Source organism: Zootoca vivipara, chromosome 2 (genome assembly GCF_963506605.1).
Source record: "Zootoca vivipara chromosome 2, rZooViv1.1, whole genome shotgun sequence".
NCBI lineage: Eukaryota > Metazoa > Chordata > Lepidosauria > Squamata > Lacertidae > Zootoca > Zootoca vivipara.
Window position 1 is genome coordinate 104073993 of NC_083277.1, and position 20584 is coordinate 104094576.

The 20584-nt window shown below is 41.0% G+C and overlaps 1 protein-coding gene across 7 annotated transcripts in view; it reads left to right on the forward strand.

The window, feature by feature from the left end:
- Positions 1–19712: 19712 nt before the first annotated feature.
- The window catches only part of PECAM1 (platelet and endothelial cell adhesion molecule 1), a 38877-nt gene continuing 38005 nt past the window's right edge, over positions 19713–20584 (forward strand). For 4 of the 7 annotated variants that reach the window (XR_009557216.1, XM_035103970.2, XM_035103972.2 and 1 more), the window contains exons 1-2: positions 19714–20031; positions 20153–20179. Coding sequence is in view for 6 of the 7 variants with exons in the window: in XM_035103970.2 (XP_034959861.2) it covers positions 19998–20031; positions 20153–20179 (61 nt within the window). In the remaining variant the exon portion in view is untranslated. Of the gene's footprint in view, positions 20032–20152; positions 20180–20584 lie in introns of all 7 variants that reach the window. The other 3 variants (XM_035103968.2, XM_035103971.2, XM_035103973.2) reach the window with 1 other exon arrangement.

Sequence of the window (20584 nt, forward strand, 5' to 3'; positions counted from 1 at the left end):
TTATGTATTTGTCCGGACCATTGGGTGAATAGGATTTATTCTTCTCGTTGGTATTGTGTATATCAACTGCTGAACCACAGCAAGCCCATTTCGGTCAGCCACACAATCGAGAGTGAAGGAGAAACTGCCTTTGCTCATTAGCAGTGAAAGTCTATGGAAGCAAAGGGTCTGACCAGCTGCACTGAACTGCCCACTAGATGGTGCCATTATGCAATGCAGTGGATTTAAAATGACCATTTTAGCACACGCAAAAGGATATGCAGGTAATTTTGTGTTCTTTCGGCATTGCTATTTCTGGCGGATATTTTCGTCTCTTCAAAGAGGTGTGTTCTTAAAGGCATTTGGTTGGGCACAGTACGGACAGTGTTCAGAACTATATGAACCTTTTGGTCTGATTCAACAAGGCTCTTCTTAGTTCTTAAGGCAAGCTGATATTAGGAGACTGACAAACATCAGCCTCTAGCACCCTCTAGTAATATATACAATGATGTATAGTCAACAAACGGGTGGAATCTACACACATATAAAAAAAGTTTAGAAAAATATACAGAACTTGCCATAGCTCACCATCGCCATCTAATGTCACATTTGTATATTGCACTTTACAACACACTTAAAACGTTTTAATTGCAGCTGTATAGCTGAGTCCAGGGTGCAGAGCAAGCCTTTTAAGTAGAGCGCTTTGCTAGTTTGGACGTTTTAAATACATTTTTAGGGCTTTATATCCTGTGGTTTCCTGCCCTGAACTCCTTTGTAAGGAAGAGTGGGATATATATTAAAAGCACCAGCAGCTATTCCAGCCCATTGGTTTCCATTGGGGTGTTAAGTGTAGACATATAGTCCTCTATCTCAGAAACCAATGGGACTTTGAAGTGCTTTAACTTTGGCTGGATTCCACCTGAAATATTTCAGATAAGTTATTTAGGTAGTGAATGGCAAGTGGGGGATACTAACGTAGATAAATTTATTATATTCAAATTCAGATTTATTAGTAAAGCTAGCCCTGAATCTAAGCATTTTATAGCTCTATCGTGGAACCTGAGGGTGGGGTACTTGGTGATTTGGAAGCGAGAAATGTGTCCTTTTGCCTTTCCTTCCTCCTGCAACATCCCTGTATACTGCAAGGTTTTTAAAAATCTTCCAAATCCTCAAAGACAAAACTTTTAGGGGCTTGAGCAAGCTAGTTTCCTCTTCTCTTTCCCACCCCACCAGCTCCATTCTTCTTTTTTGCCCCTCAACATTCTCCACAGACATGAATAAGTTTTGCAGGTACTTAGGCTGTTCCTCCATGTCTTCTGCATACCCCTTGAGTTCCCTATAAACCGCTATCTTGTTTTTTTCAATGGCTCCATTTAATTTCCAATCTGACAGGCACTCCAGCAGCCAAGTTCGCAATTAAAAGGAATGATGATTCATATGCAATCCTAGCCATTGCGTCTTGACCTTCAGCATCTTAAGTTTCCTCAAATCATGAAATTGGTCTTGGTTCAATCTAAAGGAAAACAATCATCTGACAAGACAGTGAATGGATGAGCAACAGGCTTCATTATTCCCCTTGACCGCAGGTCATGGGATTGGTAATAGGAAAAAGTATACTGTACATTGTCACGACACCGAGTTTTGTAGTGATGCAGCTGATAATGTATTTTATAGACCCCTTTCACCAGTGTATGCAATTAACAGCCACCAGATGGCATAAAGGTGTCTGGTTTTTTCCTTTCCTTTCAGCACCATCACATTGTGGGTTATTTCCTCAGACCACCTCTGTACATTTTTATACCACATGTCTACTTCAAAAACCTATAGATTGTGCCACATTTGGGCAATAGATAGTTTCACTGCAGCAAGCAAAAATATCAAGAGATGTATTGTCTCAACAGACTTATTAGGCCCCATTGGACATCCTAGTCTTAACAGACTTATGGCCAAGCTTTTTAAATGCATTAACCCAATCATAGAAGCCTGTTAGAGCCGTGGACAAATTCTAAACCTTTAAAGTAACAGAAAGGAAGGAGGAAGATTACTCCAGGAGAGAAGTATAATTATTTTATGGCCATCACTGAGACTTTTAATGAGCTATTTAAAACCTAAAATAGCGGCATGTTTCTAGCCAGCATGTTTATGAAAGAAAATTTATATTATTGTGTGCATTTCTATTTCTATTATTCTGGGTGTTTTTCTTCATTGTGTGGTTTTGCCAAACAAGTGGCAGGTTATACACTGCCCTTCCCCAGCTATTTAAAAACAACTCTTGATTTAATTTCTTGATTTGAAGGTTATAACTTTGAGCCCCAAGATTCTTGTTTAAGGAACTTCACTTTATGTTGTTGTTGTTGTTGTTGTTGTTGTTGTTGATTGATGGAAACAAGAATACAACAGTGTAGACGATAATACACAGGTTTTGGATCTTTGCCAGGACAATGTGATATACCAATTAAGGTCCACTGCTAAAACACAAAAAATAGATGTCCCCTTACGTTTCTGCACCCATGAAGGAAACTGAATAAGCAGCAGCACATTAAACATAAATACCAATGTTGATTATGCTGATGTTGACTGATGCATTATTATTTCAATTTATTAGTCACCTAATGCACCACACCTCTGGGCAATGTATCAGATGTAACAATAAAACATTATTCCCCAGCCCACACAGAGAGAAGGAGCTGTAAGCATGATTATCACAATCCCTCAAAAGCCTGGGAAAAGAGATTTGTCCGAACCTATCACTGAAAGGATGTTAATGTTGGCAGCAGTCAGGCTTCACTGGGGAGAGCATTCCATGCTGCAGAGCTGGAGTGGTGAAGGTCAAAACTGAAAAGGTCCTCTTCATTGCTGCCACCCTCCAAACCACTCTCAGAGGGGGCATCTGGAGAAGGGCCTGTAATTGATTGATTGATTGATTGATTATTCTATACCTCTTAATATATTTTAAAATATCTCTAAGTGGTGTACAGAAAACTGAAGCGACAACTGGCAACTTAAACAAAACATTACAAAAACACACAGCTACGTAAAACATGTACTGTTATTTGGGGTAGGTGATAAATACACTGGTCCCCACTTTCTAGTGCTTTATTCCCCCCAAAAAAAATCCTGTAGATGAATCCAGAGCCAGCAGCAGCCCTTCGTTCCTCCCCAACAACATCCCTGTCAATTCAGGGAAGCAATTAGCCAAAACAGTTGCATGATTCGCATAGAAAGATAACAGAAATGGATGCGTGTGAGCAAAACCATCTTTAAACGAGAACGCAGTTTGAGAGTCCAGGGCGTGATTAGAGGCTTTCATACCATGCCTCTGACTGGTTTCCTGCGATGGGCTCAACTGCATCTCTGTTGATAAGAAACCAACTTGCTCCTCTCAGCGACTCAGATCCCTTCCACGAAGAGCTGAGTCAAACTTCCAGGTTCTTGAGACGAAGCCAATCAACTGTGACGTTGCAACTTTTTGCCAGAACATCAAGGCCGTGGCCCACCTGGCCCAGCCTCCTGTTCTCACAGTGGCCAGCCAGTTGCCTCAAAGGGAAACCATCATGCAGGATCCGAGTGCAAGAGCAGCTCTCCCCTCCTGCGGTTTCCAGCAAGTGGCATTCGGAAACCTTGCTGTCTCCAACTGTAGAGGCAGAACAGAGCCCTCTCCCCCTCCATTACTCTTTTAAAGCCATCCAAGTTATTGGCCATCCCTGTCTCCTGGGGCAGGGAGTTCCACAGTTTAACTCTGCACTGCGTGAAGAAGGATTTTCTTTATCTGTCCTGAATTTCCCAGTGTTCAGCTTCAATTGCATGTCCATGAGTTCTAGTGTTATGGGAGATGATCACCTGTCCTGGGTGCTTTAGCGGAGGTTCCTGCAATTGCAGGGGACTAGACTAGATGACTCTCGGGGTCCCTTCCAATTCTGTGCTTCTAGAGAGAAAAGCTTTCCTCTATCCACTTTCTTCACCCACCTTCTCACTGTTTGGGTGTCCCAGATCGTAAGCACCAAAGCCGTAGCCCCCAGGAGGGAACCGGGGGGGAGGTCCCCAGTTTGACATAATTCAGCAAGGTTCCCAAAACATAGCACCACAGAATTGTAGAGCTGGAAGGGACCCCAGGAGTCATCTAGTCCAGCCCCTACAATGCAGGAATCGCAGTTTACGCATCTCTCACAAATGCTTCTCCGGCCTCTGGATTGGATTGCATTCGAGAACCAAGGTATGACTGTACACACATTAGGGACAAACAAACTTTCAGCTCACCCATAAGTCACACAACGAAAAGAGTTCCTGGAAATAATGGACATCACCCTAGTCTCTCATTCTTGACTTGCTTTTTATGGACAGAACCAAGGTGGATGGTACTTCCTCAGGCTGCCCACATTTATGTCCCATTCAGCTGCACTCTGCACCCCCAGTTCCAGGTACAGCAGGTTTCCCATGGGGTCCAAAGGGTCAGAAAAGCCTTCCCCCTCCCTCAACTTGGAAGAGGCTTATCGGGTGAGGCATTCCATTGGATTGTGGAGTCCTGAGCCAGGTAATATTTTGTAGGTTAAAATCAGTGCTTTCAATTGAATGCAGAAATGTATAGGTAGCTAGTACAACTGTGTCAGAACTGTATCAAACCACTTTGCTTAGCAGTCTGGCTTCCACATTCTGTATGAGCTGCAGTTTCTGAGTCATCTTCAGAGGCAGCCCCACACATAGCACATTGCAGTAATCAAGTCTAGAGGTTACTAGAGCTTAGATTCCTGGAGCCAGGTTATTCCTGTCTAAATAAGAGCATAGCTGGGCTACCAGCCTCAGCTGGTGGAAGGCACTCGAGTGCCTCTGTGACCACTGTGCCTTCAGTAGCAGTAGAGAACCCCCAAGCACGATCCAGCCAAAACAAGCATTTTCAAATATCAATGATTTAAAACATGTTGATAAAGACATGCTTGAAACATTCTAGGTGAAACTGGACTTAAAAGTGTTGCATCACATCTTTTGACTGCATCAGAGTCACACAGACTGATCTAAATGACAACGTTGCTGACCAATGAAGTCCCCACTGCTGTTCCAGTCACAACATCCAACTAACAATGACCCCGTGGTTGGTAGACGGGCTGCATACAGAATTCGTATGACGCAGGCTTCCAAAGAGAAAGATTAAACTCCTGCTGTGGCACCAGGTTTTCCACACCCAGAGAACACCGGGCAGTTTGAACGCAGCATATTTGCACCGGGTCAGGAGTTAGTGAGAGGAATTAACATGCTGGAAGGCAGCCAAGTAGATAAGGAAGAAGAACGGACACTGCTAAAGCAAGTTCACAGGAGATAAGCACTGTGACTTGGCCCAGTGGGAAACAGGAGCTATTGACTTAACTCTCATACTTTGGAAGATCCAAGTATGTCCTCTGGAAGACTGAATGTATGTTGCTGATAATGAAGAAGAAGGCTATCAGTATCTCTTCATCCTGGAGAGAAGTAACTAGTGGGGTGCCACAGGGTTCTGTCTTGAGCCCAGTCTTATTCAACATCTTTATACACGACTTGGATGATGGGCTTGAGGGCATCCTGGTCAAGTTTGCAGATGACACCAAATTGGGAGGGGTGGCTAATACCTCAGAGGACAGGATCACACTTCAAAATGACCTTAACAGATTAGAGAACTGGGCCAAAGCAAACAAGATGAATTTTAACAGGGAGAAATGTAAAGTACTACACTTGGGCAAAAAAAAATATATATGAAAGACACAAATACAGGATGGGTGACACCTGTCTTGAGAGCATGTTGTAAAAATTTTGCAGAGCTACACGGCCCTAGAATTAAGTGGATCCTTGACCCAGGAAGAGTCCAGGTATCCTGGCAAGCAGACAAAGTTTAAGCGTCTCCTGCCCACCAAATAACAGAGACCAAACCAGGACGTGCGAAGCAAGGCACTTTTATTTTTGCTGTTGCAACAGGGTCCTTCCTCTCACACAGGAGAACAAGGAAGGAACCCCAAACAAAGATGTCTTGTCCTTAAAAAGAGATTTGAAATTGGTTTCAGCCCACCCCCCAGAAGCATCATCCATATGTCACAGAAGGGGTGTAGCCCAAGACCCCCCCTCCCTAGATTCATCATAGGCACATCATGAACGGGGAGGTCTGGTGGCAGTAATCTGAGCATCCTGGACCCTGCCCCCTGCCCCCTAAAACCTAATCAACAAAATTGAGAGATATTTACATTTCCCTGTTTCCCAGCCAAGTTAATCACACCCTTTTGTCTGGCAGTCAGGTATCAGGATGCCAGGGATTATCACTTTAATTCCTGAGACAATGAGAAGGTTCCCCCCACCCCCCTTCTTCCTTGCAGAGGAACACCTGGTCAGAGAGAGTCAAAATGGTGTCAGTCAGGCCTGTTTTCCTGTGCTGCTTCAGACATGTTTCTGTACATTCATGTACATGTTTTATGAACAATTATTATATATATATATATGACCTCAAAATTCTTATAACAATATCCCCCATTTGGGGCTATAATTTTTCTTAAAAATTGTTGCCCCACAAAAGAATAACCAGATGTGTTGTTTTAGTACTTTGGGAGAAGCATTTCTCAAAAATGGTCTACGTATTTCATTTAACAGGATGGTCCACCAATATTGACTGGAAAGTGCAGTTTGTTTGTTTACCCTTTTGTGTGTTCTTCAGGTGTCAAAAGCTAGCTCTCCTCTGGTTGCACACCTCCATCGTGGCACAACAGCAACAATCCCTGGTGAATCCCCTTAGGGCTTTCATATTGACCATGTCGCCTGGCACCCCCCATAGCTGCCACAGGTTTGGACATGTCATGAGAGAGATGCCTTTGCCTTGGGCTTCCTATGGGCCTTTATTATAGGCTCTGGCCTTGCACTGTAGGGAGTTGCCCAGTTGCTCTTAAAGGAAGAAAGCTACTTGCACCTTGGATACACTTGCCCAATTAGAACTGACCCAATTAGAATTTATACAGCCCCATAAAACATGTCCAAATTAGTCAAATTTAACTCTAAAAGGGATCATTCCTGTTAAATCAAGACATAAATACCTTCATTTATCTGGTGTTTCATGGATCTTGGGGCTTATTCTTGGTAAAATGAGTAAAAACAATTTTAAAAAATGTGTAGAGAAGGTTGGCACACTGCAGAGTGCCAGGTGGGACAAGAAAACATGGTCATAAGTTGATCTAATCTAAATACTGGACTATGCAATATCCTGATCCTTTAAAAGGCATACAATGCATGGCAATAATACAAAAAAAACATTGGGACACTATACATTAAACATTAAAAAACAATTAAACACAAAATTGGTTCACCCCCCCTCCTTGTGGAAATAACATACTGTCAGACATAGTTCAATGTTTCTGTCGAATATCACACAACATAAAACATAATCATATATCAGTTGTATGTCTTGAGGCCATCATGATCTTGAGACAATTCCGGCTGCTTTTAAATCCTAGGGCACAGAGTCTTGAGGTCAAGGAGAGAGAATATCCTTGCAATTCACTTTCCCCCTTTGTCCCAAAGTCATTTGACACATTTCAGTGTTCCTATATAACACATAATGCACAAAACCTTCAAATTATTAATTATACGCCACTTGTATATCTTGAGGCAATCAGGTGAACTTGAGATAATTCTTGCTGCTTTTGCATGTATCTCCAACAAGGGGGTTTTCTTGTCTGCCTTCGAGTCACTGGGAGGAAGTTAACAGTACTTCTATGCCAGCACTTCTAAACCTTGCTGAAACGTTATAGCTTTCTAGGTCCTCCTTCTTAGGTTGTGATCAAAGAGATAAAATGTCAATTTGGTTTCCTGTAAAACATCCTTTTGAAAATAGGCCTGCAGGGGGTTGGGGTCTGAAGATATAATTAGTTAAAAAATAATAATAATAAATAGTATAATAATGATAAAGTCAAGAAAGGGGAGAATATTCTAGAAATTTCTTCTTGGGAAGCTGCAAAGAATATAAGATCATAGTTAAGCATTTTATTCATCTAAATATTATTATTATCATTCATATTTAATTACTGCTGTTATTGTCTGCTCAGTCAGTTTAATTTACTTCACCTAGTTTGGCTGTGGAGGAAACAAAGGACAAAAATTTTGTTAATTAGGACACAATCGATAAGTTATTAACATTTTCCTTATGTGGTTCTGAATTCTCTTTGAGGTTCACGTATCTTGTTTGAAAGGGATTAATATTATTATTATTATTATTTACAGGAAAGAATGAGTTAGATGCTACATTTGTATGTACAGAAAGAAAAAGTAGAAATACCAAAAAAAAGATACAAAAATAAAACAATAAAATTTAGATTACCACTCACACAACAATTTTTCAAATGAAATTGGACTTGACACAAAGATATCAGATTTTTTTAAAAAAAGAATTATCATTAAATAATACAAAGACATTATAAATTGGAGAGGAACCTTAAAGATCTGAAGGTGAAATATCCAATTAAGATGGAAAAATGGTAAAATAACGGAAAAAGCTTTGAAATTCATCATAATAAGAAATACTCAGGCAAGACTACCTGACAAAATACAGTCACAAAACAATACCTGGTTATTGTTAGAATAATTTCATAGACATAATGGAAAAACTGATTTAATAAATGGAAGCAGATTATTTATAAGCTAAAGAGAAGCGCCAAAGAGAAATGAAATTACTGTTTGTATCTCCTCACTCCTCACTTTTTCTTTCTTTCTTTTTTTTTTTTGTGCTGTGGAAGAAAAAAATTGGCAAAACACTCAATCATTGCTACATTAGAAAAGGGAGGGTTATATTAACATAGGGTAATGCTTCGGGGTGAAATGCAAATGAGAGATAAGTATCCATCCTGAGTACCTGCTAGGAAAGAGATGGAGCCTTTTGTTTGCATAGTCTGTCAACTGGTAGACAGCAATTTTCTATGAATTTCCAAGTGTGGAGGGGGCTTGTTTAGGTGGCGTCCCCCCTCCCCCCATTGGGAGATAATTTTGCATTAAGGTTCTGAAAGAATTTCTCTGCACACTGAATCTCAGTATCCTGCTGGAAAGGGAAAATTATTTCATGTGAAAATCAGTCAGGAAATGTTCCTAAAATGTACAGAGTTTTGCATGTTGAACTGGAATTGGCAGCTTCTAAACAGTTGATGGTTCTCAATGGTTCTTTATCTATTTATTTATTTTTACATAAAGAAATTTAAATTTAAGTTTCATGTGCAAAGCATAACCTTGAACCTCTTAATTAATTTATAAACTACTCAAGAGACAGACTTATAGTAGTACTCTGCTATTTATACCTGTGGAAAGAATCTGGCATGTTAAGATTTTGAAACTTGGCAACCATTTAACTTTGATGGACCAGTAACATACATGAGGTTGTTTTCCCTCAGTGGTTCAAAGCTTTACATTAAGAAATTTGAATAATATTTCATGAGCAGATTATAACCTTTTCGCCCCTTAGTTTAAACCTCCTTTTTCTCCTCTATTTTCCTCTTCAAGCTGACATAGCCTCTGTGCATGTACAGAGTTCATGATTCGGCAGTCTATTATACCCCTTTTTTTTTTTTTAAAGTGCTGTACCTCTTGACAACATTACCATCTGAATAAAGGAAGGGAAGGGGAAAGAGTAGATTTTAAAGTAGGGTTAGATTTCAAACAAAAGATAGAAACATAGCAGTGTTTTTTTTTTCAGAGCCAGTTTAAATTCTTTTTCCTTGTTTGGAGTCCTAATACAATTTGATACATTGTTTCTTGTTTCTTGCTGCTTAAGAAGCAGGCTTATAAACCTTAAACTAACTTGGAAGCTGCAATAAAAGTTGGGTCAGATTAAAGTCCTAATGAAGTCACCAAATAAACACCTCATACCCCAGGCAAAATAAATCTTGATTTGCCCCCTTTATCTACAGGGTTCGGGGTGAATTCGTAATTGCAAATGTTTTCGTTTGTTTGTTTGTTTTTAATTAATTTATTACAGCCATGGCAGACTAAATTCTCTGCCCCCTTATCTATGGGTAATATGGTCATAGAGCCAGAATTCATAAAATCCTTTGCATTCTCATTGATTTTCAGCCTTACCAATTCCAGACAAAATTTTCTGGCCCTTTATTTACTTGAACTGTTGGCTGGAGTTTTGCAGTTAAAAAAAATAGCTGACAATATGGTGGAAAAAATAACACCAGACATTCATTTTCAATGCATGATATACCATCTCTACCTCTTTCTGAATGGCACCTCAAACTCTTCATGCCAAACTTTAAAAATCTATCTTTCCATCCTTCTCCACCAAAGAGTAATGCTTGACTGAATTCAGGCCATTTCACTATACCACCAGGGTTTAAACTCACTTTTCAGTGCTTACAAACACATTTTCTCTCCCTCCTTTTTCTAAGTTTGGAAAGGGTTGGAAGGGATCTTGAGTAATCTAGTCCCCCCCTTCTGAAATATGGGGATCTCAACACTATCACTGCCCTTAGGATACACATACATTTGAGTACAGACGCCTGACTGGGAAGGAAACACAGGCTATGCCCTATCACGGAAGCACATGTGTGTACTAAGGGAAAAATAAGGAAGGGGAAGATTAAAAGTACCAACGTTATATAGAAGCCTTTAGCAAACCTTAAGATTGGATAAACAGTTTAAGAGGGAATTTACTTCCTTACTAAAATCATTCTGTCCGTTTGAATCAAGGTTAAAGTGACTCAGATAGACATTTGCTGGCTATGGAGCCTCTACTTTTAATAACATTTCCCTAGAAGGAACACCATATTCCATAGTCACATGGTGAAACATTACATACAGAGCACATGGCTCCCTTGTGACACAGACCTTAAATATTGTGAGTTCACAAACAAACATTTTCAAGGTTACAATTTCCCTTTTCCCTTCCAGCTCCCCCCTTTCTGTAGTGAAAGGGGTAGGTATGCACATACACCCCTCTTTCACTCTCTAGAGAAAGATTGGGAAATGTTCAATACTTTCATATGTGCTTAAACTTTAAACCTTAATAGAGAAAGTGATAAAAACTTATATAATCACTCCATAAAAACAACAATTACACTCTTGTTCCAACTCTGAAAACCAATAATCTTTCCTTGCCAGAAAGCAGAGCTGGGCTGAATTTCAACCCATCACCACATCAGACACATTGCCTTTCACATAGCTCTAAAATGGGAGTTAGAAGGGACCCTGAGGTCATTTAGTCTAACCCTCTAAGATACAGGATTCACAAGATTTGAATGAAAATACCAACTTTATACAGAACCCTTTAGCAGATGAGTTTTTTCCTTAAGAGACTGATATTAGGAGCCCAACAATAACCCTTCTGTCCAACACAATTGAAGTTAAAACTAGACTCAGATAGACAATTCCTGGCTATGGAAGCTCTACTTTTGACAAACAAATCACCTTTATTGGAATAGCTGTTCAATTTTCCTTTAGTCAATATTCATCTAGTCACTTGGAGAAAGACTCCCCTTTGGAGCCTCTCTCAATAACAAACATTTGCACACCTCATTCTCATATTTATAATGTTTAAGATTGATCGGTTCAACATTGTTTCTATACTAGAAATTTAAACAAGTTGGCAGTTTTAACTATGCACACTTAAGAAGGCAGTCTATGGATGTTGTAGCCAATTTAAACACACCCCATAACATTCTAAACCTTGAGTACATCTCTTATCCACTTATAGCTGGAGTTTATGAACATTTTCAAGTTTAAAATATTTTCAAAGCATTGAGCAAGCATTTTTAAACTTACAGCTCGTTATTTTCCTTCATCCTGCCCCCTCTTTTTACTTTTGGAGAGGAAACAATGGCCTTCTACAGCCTCTTTAAAACAAACCTTTACACACTACCTCCACTCTTTTAAATATTTGCCATGTTTTTGGGTTGATCAAGCCCTTACATAAGATTATTTAAGCAAGCTTGCCTTAATTTTTATATTATTTTAAACTATGCATGCTTTAAAAAAGGCAGTCTGTGGGTGTCATGGCCAAATTTTAAACACAAACCCCTAATTTCCTAAACCTGGATTATATCTCTCATTTACTTTAAAGGAAACAACTATCTATAGCAGACACAAGGAACAGACGCACATACACGTAACAGACAACACAGACAACATGTAACATGCAAACATATATAATTTTATACCATAACATACTTTGCAGGATTCCTCACAAAACTTTTCCCATTCAGAGTTCACCAGGGTTAATTTTAAAGCGGAGATTCACTGTATGTTAAAGGAACCTCCTGGTAGCCATTTCCCCTCATCTGGGTGGTCCATAGTAAATCGGACCCAAGGTTTTTTTCTTACAAAGTTTTTGCAATTGGTTCCCTTCAAGCTTGTCCGCCCCGGGGATTTCATGCCAATTTAAGAGAACGAATTGGAGTGGACTTTCATCCTCAAAGTCCTTACCGGAGCAAAGCCTCAGTTGTGCTTTGCCTCGGTTGGGAGTCTGGGAAAGGAATTCCTTAGAGTGGGTTGCACCCATTTTACTTCTGTCTTTTTATACTGCAGTTCTGGGTCCCCGACCCTGTTCCTGGACACTCTTAACTTCCCGAGTCTATGACTCACCCCCACGTCCTAGTGGTGTTCCTGCCTGCCGTTCGCGTGCACTAACTACTAGGCGGCCTGGTGCAGCTAAAACCCTATTGGAACCCTCCCACTGGTCATCAATTGCCTGAGGGTTCCACAGCAACTTCCCTGCCTCTTACACACTAGACTCAGGTCCTACTGAACGCTTGCCTACGCAATGTCAGGTCGGAACTGAGGAATACAGAGTAGAAAGGAACAGGCGCACTTGCATTCCCTGGTCACGGGTCCTACCCAACAAGGGTCGCCGTGGCAGGGGGGCGTCTTCACCCGAAGATTAAGAGCAGAGGAATAGGAAACAGAGCTGGGATAGCCAGATTCCCAGATTGGTAGAAAAGCGACAGTTTGCTCAGACTTCTGCTCAGTTTGGCAGAAGGGAGCTGGGACAGTCTTTCTAAGCTCTGCGTTTAACGTAAAGACTGTTGCCCGGGACCTCAGTTCTACTCTGTAACTGTGCCTGGCAGCCTTGCTGCAACTTAGGTCCAAAGAGGAGAGTAGAAAAGGATAGTCCAAGTGGAGAAATAGATTTTTAGTTGCTGTGGTTCTTAGCTCACCCAAGGTGTCCCCTTTTAATACTCACGACCGATCCTTTCAGTCGAATCCCGTTGTCTCCAGCTTCCAACTGGTTCCTAAAAAAAAAACAGCCTTGTCCCTTTAAACGTTGCTTCGTCCTGGGGGTCCCGCTTGGACTCTCAATTACTACCAAGTGCCTCGGGTCCTGAGGTTGGTTTACCCCCCTGCAAAAGAGGCAAGGGCGCGCTGGGCTCCCCTTCCTCAGTGAACCCGGAGCTCAAGGCAAAACTGGGTCCCCGAAGTGGTCGCCAAACTGTTGTAAAAATTTTGCAGAGCTACACGGCCCTAGAATTAAGTGGATCCTTGACCCAGGAAGAGTCCAGGTATCCTGGCAAGCAGACAAAGTTTAAGCGTCTCCTGCCCACCAAATAACAGAGACCAAACCAGGACGTGCGAAGCAAGGCACTTTTATTTTTGCTGTTGCAACAGGGTCCTTCCTCTCACACAGGAGAACAAGGAAGGAACCCCAAACAAAGATGTCTTGTCCTTAAAAAGAGATTTGAAATTGGTTTCAGCCCACCCCCCAGAAGCATCATCCATATGTCACAGAAGGGGTGTAGCCCAAGACCCCCCCTCCCTAGATTCATCATAGGCACATCATGAACGGGGAGGTCTGGTGGCAGTAATCTGAGCATCCTGGACCCTGCCCCCTGCCCCCTAAAACCTAATCAACAAAATTGAGAGATATTTACATTTCCCTGTTTCCCAGCCAAGTTAATCACACCCTTTTGTCTGGCAGTCAGGTATCAGGATGCCAGGGATTATCACTTTAATTCCTGAGACAATGAGAAGGTTCCCCCCACCCCCCTTCTTCCTTGCAGAGGAACACCTGGTCAGAGAGAGTCAAAATGGTGTCAGTCAGGCCTGTTTTCCTGTGCTGCTTCAGACATGTTTCTGTACATTCATGTACATGTTTTATGAACAATTATTATATATATATATATGACCTCAAAATTCTTATAACAATATGTACATGTGAAAAGGATCTAGGAGTCTTGGTAGGCCACAAACTTGACATGAGTCAACAGTGTGAGGCAGCAGCTAAAAAAGCCAATGCAATTCTGGGCTGTATCAATAGGAGTATAGCATTCTAGATCAAGGGAAGTAATAGTACCACTGTATTCTGCTCTGGTCTGACCTCACCTGGAGTACTGTGTCCAGTTCTGGACACCACAGTTCAAGAAGGATACTGACAAGCTGGAACGTGTCCAGAGGAGGGCAACCAAATGGTCAAAGGCCTGGAAATGATGTCTTATGAGGAATGGCTTAGGGAGCTGGGCATGTTTAGCCTGGAGAAGAGAAGGTTAAGGGGTGGTATGATAGCCATGTTCAAATATATAAAAGGATGTCATATAGAGGAGGGTGAAAGGTTGTTTTCTTCTGCTCAAGAGAAGCGGACACGGAGCAATGGATTCAAACTACAAGAAAGAAGATTCCACCTAAACATTAGGAAGAACTTCCTGACAGTAAGAGCTGTTCAACAGTGGAATTTGCTGCCAAGGAGTGTGGTGGAGTCTCCTTCTTTGGAGGTCTTTAAGCAGAGGCTTGGCAGGCATATGTCAAGAATGCTTTGATGGTGTTTCCTGCTTGGCAGGTGGTTGGACTGGCTGGCCCTTGTGGTCTCTTCCAACTCTATGATTCTATGATTCTATCTGCTAGCCATGATGACAATATTTTATCTCCAGTGTCAGAGGCAGTGTGCCTCTGAATACTAGTTGATATACAAAATCAGGAGTGCAGAGAGTCCTGTTGCACTTATGTTCTGCTTTCAGACTTCCCATAGATATCTGGTTGGCTACAGGGAGAACAGGATGCTGGACTAGATGAGCCTCATATTGTGGTCCTTAAAATGATTTTAGATGGGGAAAGTAGACACGAGAGGAGTAAAACTCGAGACTCTTACTTTACAGAATGAAACTTCAACCACAGTCAGAGGATCAGAGAGAAGGGAGACCTTAGTTATTTCAAGGGATATGGGTAATGCATGCCCCATTAGTTCACCTCAGGCATGGGACCATTCTAGCTATGATATTGCATGTGCCATGAGCCTTCCTCGTGATTAAAAGGGGAATTCGTGATCATGGAATAGTTAGGCTAATTCATGTAAGTTAAGCAAAATATTGGACAGTGAGACAAAAGTATTTGGCAGAAACTGACCTGCAGAAGAACAGGTGGATACAGGCAAGAATGGAAACCACTTTCTAACATCCCTAGTGATGAACCACCTGTAGTGGTTCTTTATTTTAAGCACAAAACAGTTTACAAAAGAGAAAAGCCTTGAGCTCAGTTACTTTACTAGCCCAGGGATAACAAAGGTAAAAAGAAAGAATGCTGATGTTTTGTTGCTCTTCTTCACCTTTAGTCTCTTACAGCTCTGCCCCCTAGAAACAGGTTCTGGAGACAAGTGATCCTGTACAGGAGGCTCAGAAGCTGGTTTGCATTGCAGTGGGGTTACTGAGCAGGGCAAAGTCAAAAGAAGCAAGCTCTGCCAACATCCTTCCAGCTGGTTCCACAGCATCATCGTTCTCCCTCCCTCCCTGGCTGGAACTCTGGGCGCTCAACTCTTCATGGGGTGCCTCTAAAGGCAGCTACGGTAATTGTGAATTTCCATTTGTGGAAGTTGTACAGGATCTACAAAATGTCATCCTTATCAAAAACACCATCCGATCTCCCTCCCACCCTTTTGATCCAATATTTACCATTTCAGTGTTGTGAGGACAATGTCAGGTGGAAGTGACCATGATCTCAAGCCATGGTCTGGAGCAGACATGTTAAGGGTGACAGATCAGGAATCCTTGTTAACAGCACAACTCTCCCTGCTGGATCTCATTCAGGCTTCCAGCTGATGATATGTACTCGATTGTTTTCACGCAGCAGGTGAAAGCAGGCTTTGGGGAAACTGGCATTCCTCAATCTGTATTGTTTTTAAATACTTTTCATTCTTGTGCTTGTTACCAGTGGGGGAAAGTTACTGATTTTTGTTCTTCATGCTTGAAGTGACGTGTCATTGCAAGAGGTAATTGTGCGCTCCCTGTATGTATTTCCCTTTCTTTCTGGTGTCTGCGACATTAAGATCAGTTCCAGATTTTCCCACTCTTTTTTGCCTGAATTAAAAAAACCTGGAACTTCTACAGATTAAAATCTACATCTATTGTGTGTTATTCAATGCTTGTTATATAGAAGGATTGGTTTAGTTTTCTTATTTGAGCAATTTTAAAATAGTTCAGAACTACATACAGAATTGACATTACATTTACTACATTTATTCCCCACCTCCAAAGAACTCAAAATAGTATCAAAAGTACTTTATATATAAAGCAAATTAATATATAATATAGTAAATTATGTATAGTAAATTATATATAAATTCAATAAGTATAACAACAACAACAACAACAACATACTACCGGTATTTCCCCATTTTATTGTCACAACAACCCTGTGAAGTAGACTAAGCTGAGAAATAGTGACTGGCCCCAGATCACTCAGTGAGATATATAGCTAAGTGGAAATTTGGATGAACACTAGTTAAACACTCTAAGCCAGGGAAAGCCAATGTGGTGCCCTCCATATGTTGTTGAGCTATTTTAGCTTTTGTTTTGCTCTTGAGTGGATTGCCATTTGCTCTGAATGAGCTTTAAAGAGGAGATTTTCATGGGGAAAGCTCCAGGGGTGGGTGGGGTGGGGGAAGGGTGTTCAGATACAGAGCTTTAAAGTGTAAACCATGCTTGGAAAGTGTGGAGGGAAACGTAAGTGTGCATAAGCCCTATGCCAGTTGTGGACAATGGGATTTGGAGTCCAGCAGCCTCTGGAAAGCACCATGTTGGCTACCCCTGCTCTAACCACTGTGTGGCGCTCTCTCCCTCTGTCCCCGAGTGGGGGTGGTCTGTGTCTGCTCCTTTACTTCTGCCTCAATGTGTAGCGGTAGATTGGCATGTGGCCAGTGTTTCAAAGCTGTGTGATAAGTATATTTAAAGAGAATCAGGATAAGGAACAAACATCATGCTAACAAGCCTCCAAAAGTTGCTTCCTGGTCGTTTATTGCTATGGCTACTGTGTTATTTTTTTATTGTAAAATTGTGACTAGGGTACTTTCCTAGACCTTGTTACCCATAATATTTCCTTCCTGCTTCCTGTTGCAAAATGCCACAGAAATATGTGCAACAGAAAGACTCTAGCACAGATTACACCTGAACTTATGGATTTGGGAAGAACACTTCCCACTGAACACAAGAGAAACAAAGGACGCTTTATGTAAACACGGAAGGCTATGAGAACAAAGGCCATGCTTTGTGAGACTTCCTTGATTTATACTGCCAAGGGCTAATGTACATTGCAGCTTAGAACTATATTGATTTTTCAACTCTTAATGAGGTGCCTTTTGAGTTTGTAGCCCATTCTTTTCTCTTTCTCCAAAGTTTTCCTATTAACCACCTCCTCTTGAACCAAGAGGCAGGACTCAGGAGTATTTTTGTAGGGTGGGTCGAAAGGGTATATTGAGGCCTTCTGGATTTAGTGAGTTGTATGCATTTAGGCATCTGTATTTTTATCCTAACCTAACTACTGTGAATATATATATATATATATATATATATATATATATATATATATATATAAACACACATGCCACCACCAGGTTCTTCTGCAAAAGCAATTCTATAATTCTATGTCTATAATTCTGGCTTGCTGTGACATGGAAGCCCGAATTCTTGGTTACTTTCCTCCTAGTGAACCATGACCGGTAAGTCAAGAATGTAGCTAGGCTTCCACTTGTGGTTTGTTTGGAGAGAAATGAAGTACGAGCCTGAGTTCACTTGTCATAAGACAAGTTAGAGTCAGGCGTGGTTTTTCCCTGACCCAGCACAATCAGGAGGAGAGAGGAACCATACCCTTACATGTGTTTAAAGTTGGGTGCAAACTAGGCTCAAATACTGTTTTGCACTTCCCCAAGTGGTAAGATGTTCCAGGGTAGCACTTTCTTGGTTTGCTTTGCTTTTGAGAGCACAGGGGACCAATGTTGCTTTTAAAAATATTGATTTCTTTCCCATCCCACCCATTCTGTAGTTTTAAGGATTTATCCCACTAACCCATAAAATAGAACACATATCACTTATGTATTGTTGTAAATTTTAAGGTTATATAATAATTGTTCATAAACATGTACATGAATGTACAGACACATGTCTGAAGCAGCACAGGAAGACAGGCCTGACTGACACCATTTTGACTCTCTCTGACCAGAATCACACACACATTTCCACATGGCTGTCAACTTGGGAGCCATAATCCTGTAAGCCGGAGACTCTGCCAACTGAACATTTCCCCATAAATGGTGCCAGACTACTAGCCATTTCATTCACAATGGAAGACTCCTCCAAACAAAAGATAGTGATCAACTTTTAGGAAACTGTTAATTTCTCTTTCTGTTTAGGAATTCACACCTGGGAGGGGTAAGAGGAGGACTAGGAAAGGTGTCAAAGGTGCTCAGATTTCTACCTTGAACCCTCCCTTTTTGTGAGGTATTGATTATGTAGCTGTGATGTAGGAATGATGTATTTTGGGGGTGTTTCTTGGTGGTGGGAAAACTGATAAAAGTGGAGGTTCTCTTTTGTTCTGGGTTCCTTTCTTGTTCTCCTGCGTGAGGGGAAGGACCCTGTTGCAACAGCAAAAATAAAAGGCTTTGCTTCTCAAAATTCTCTGGTTGGCCTCTGTTATATTCTCCGACCGATGGAGAACCCCATAAGGGCAGATTTTTGCTTATTTCAGTATGATCTCTTATTTTTATCTCCTCTTCCCCTTCTGTCTTTTTGTGTGTCTTAGTTTCATTCAAATCGGGTAGATTTTGGAGACATGTCATGAATTTGAAGAGGCTGAGTATAAACTTTGCACGCAGGCGTTGCAAATGGTTGTGAGGTAACTGGGGAGCGATAGTACACAAACTCCGATTAACAGAGCCTGTGGAAAAATTGACTTCAGCTAAAACAAACATGTCTTGATCCAGGCCATATGCTGGGTGTGGGAGAGAGTGTGGAGGGAAACAAAAGATACTGAGGTTTCCAGTTGCTAAGCTTAACATTTTTGAAACCCATGCACTCTTCTTTTAGTCTAGGACATAGCAAATTGCTGGTGTTCCTTTCAATTTGTATGAATTCACACTAAAAAGCAACAACACATTGCACATCTTCATAATTTCTAAAAGTTAGAGCAGTGTGTCCTTAGCATCACTGTTGAAAGCACCCTTGGTTATTGCTCCCCATAAAGTTCCACCCTGTTTCATGTAACAACTGGCCTCAAAAACAGCATATTTGGCTGAGCTATATGTAACATCTATGAAAATTTTATGCAATACTGTATATATAACATGAGTTAAAATGCACCCAGTGTATTATTCCTTGGGAAATGAAATTAAATAAAAAGAACATTGCTAACTTTAAACAGTTGAAGAGTGATTGTAAACTAATGAACAGAGTCACCGGAAAAATGTCACTGGTACTTCTTGTTTTCGATATACCTTAAGAAACTGAACAAAGCAAATGTGTTCACTGACTCCCTCAGGAAAAGGCCTGTCATTTCCTGAGCAGTAATCTGCCTGTTTGCAGCAGAGAGATCCTCATTGTTTGCCACTTCCAGTTTCCAGTAATGGGAATGATTACTTGACCAATATCTAGCCAGTTGGTGTTAGGGTCCTGGAAAACATAGCTGCTCACTTCTACGGTTGAAGCTGCACTGCCAGACTTTTACTTTCAGAAAAATAAACTGAAAGTTCTTCATAACTGAAGGTCCTTGAAGGAGGGAGCTACCAGAACTCATGACAACTTCTTCATTCTGGAGTCTCATGTCTGCTTTCCGATGAGGAGATGTATTGTGTTTTGCTGCTAATCTTCTTGCACTGTAAGTTAAGGGCTGAACATCTTGATTTTTTTGTTTTAAAAAAGCAAAAAACAAACAAAAACAACAACCGCAAACCCTCACTTTTATACTTTTTTTTACAATGTTCCTTTTGCTTTTCCAGGCTGCACGCTGAAAGCTCAAAGTAATGGTAAGTCTACAATTTTTAAAAAAAATTGTATGTTTTTGCAGTCTAGAGACTTATGGGGTTATTGAGGTTAAGTAAAGTAACATTGGTTACTTACTTTAGTTTTGTATGTATGAAACAGAAGAACTTTGTTCCGGTAGACCAGGCATCCCCAAACTTCAGCCCTCCAGATGTTTTGGACTACAATTCCCATCTTCCCTGACAGACTGGTCCTGTTAGCTAGGGATCATGGGAGTTGTGGGCCAAAACATCTGGAGGGCCGCAGTTTGGGGATGCCTGCGGTAGATTTTCAAATGAGTTCTGTGAATTTTCCGACAGGACGCATAGAATTATATATGCTTCTTTCTTTCTATCTAGTTTATGGGTATGTGATATCTGCTGATTGAGGTCACATGTGATAACCCAAAA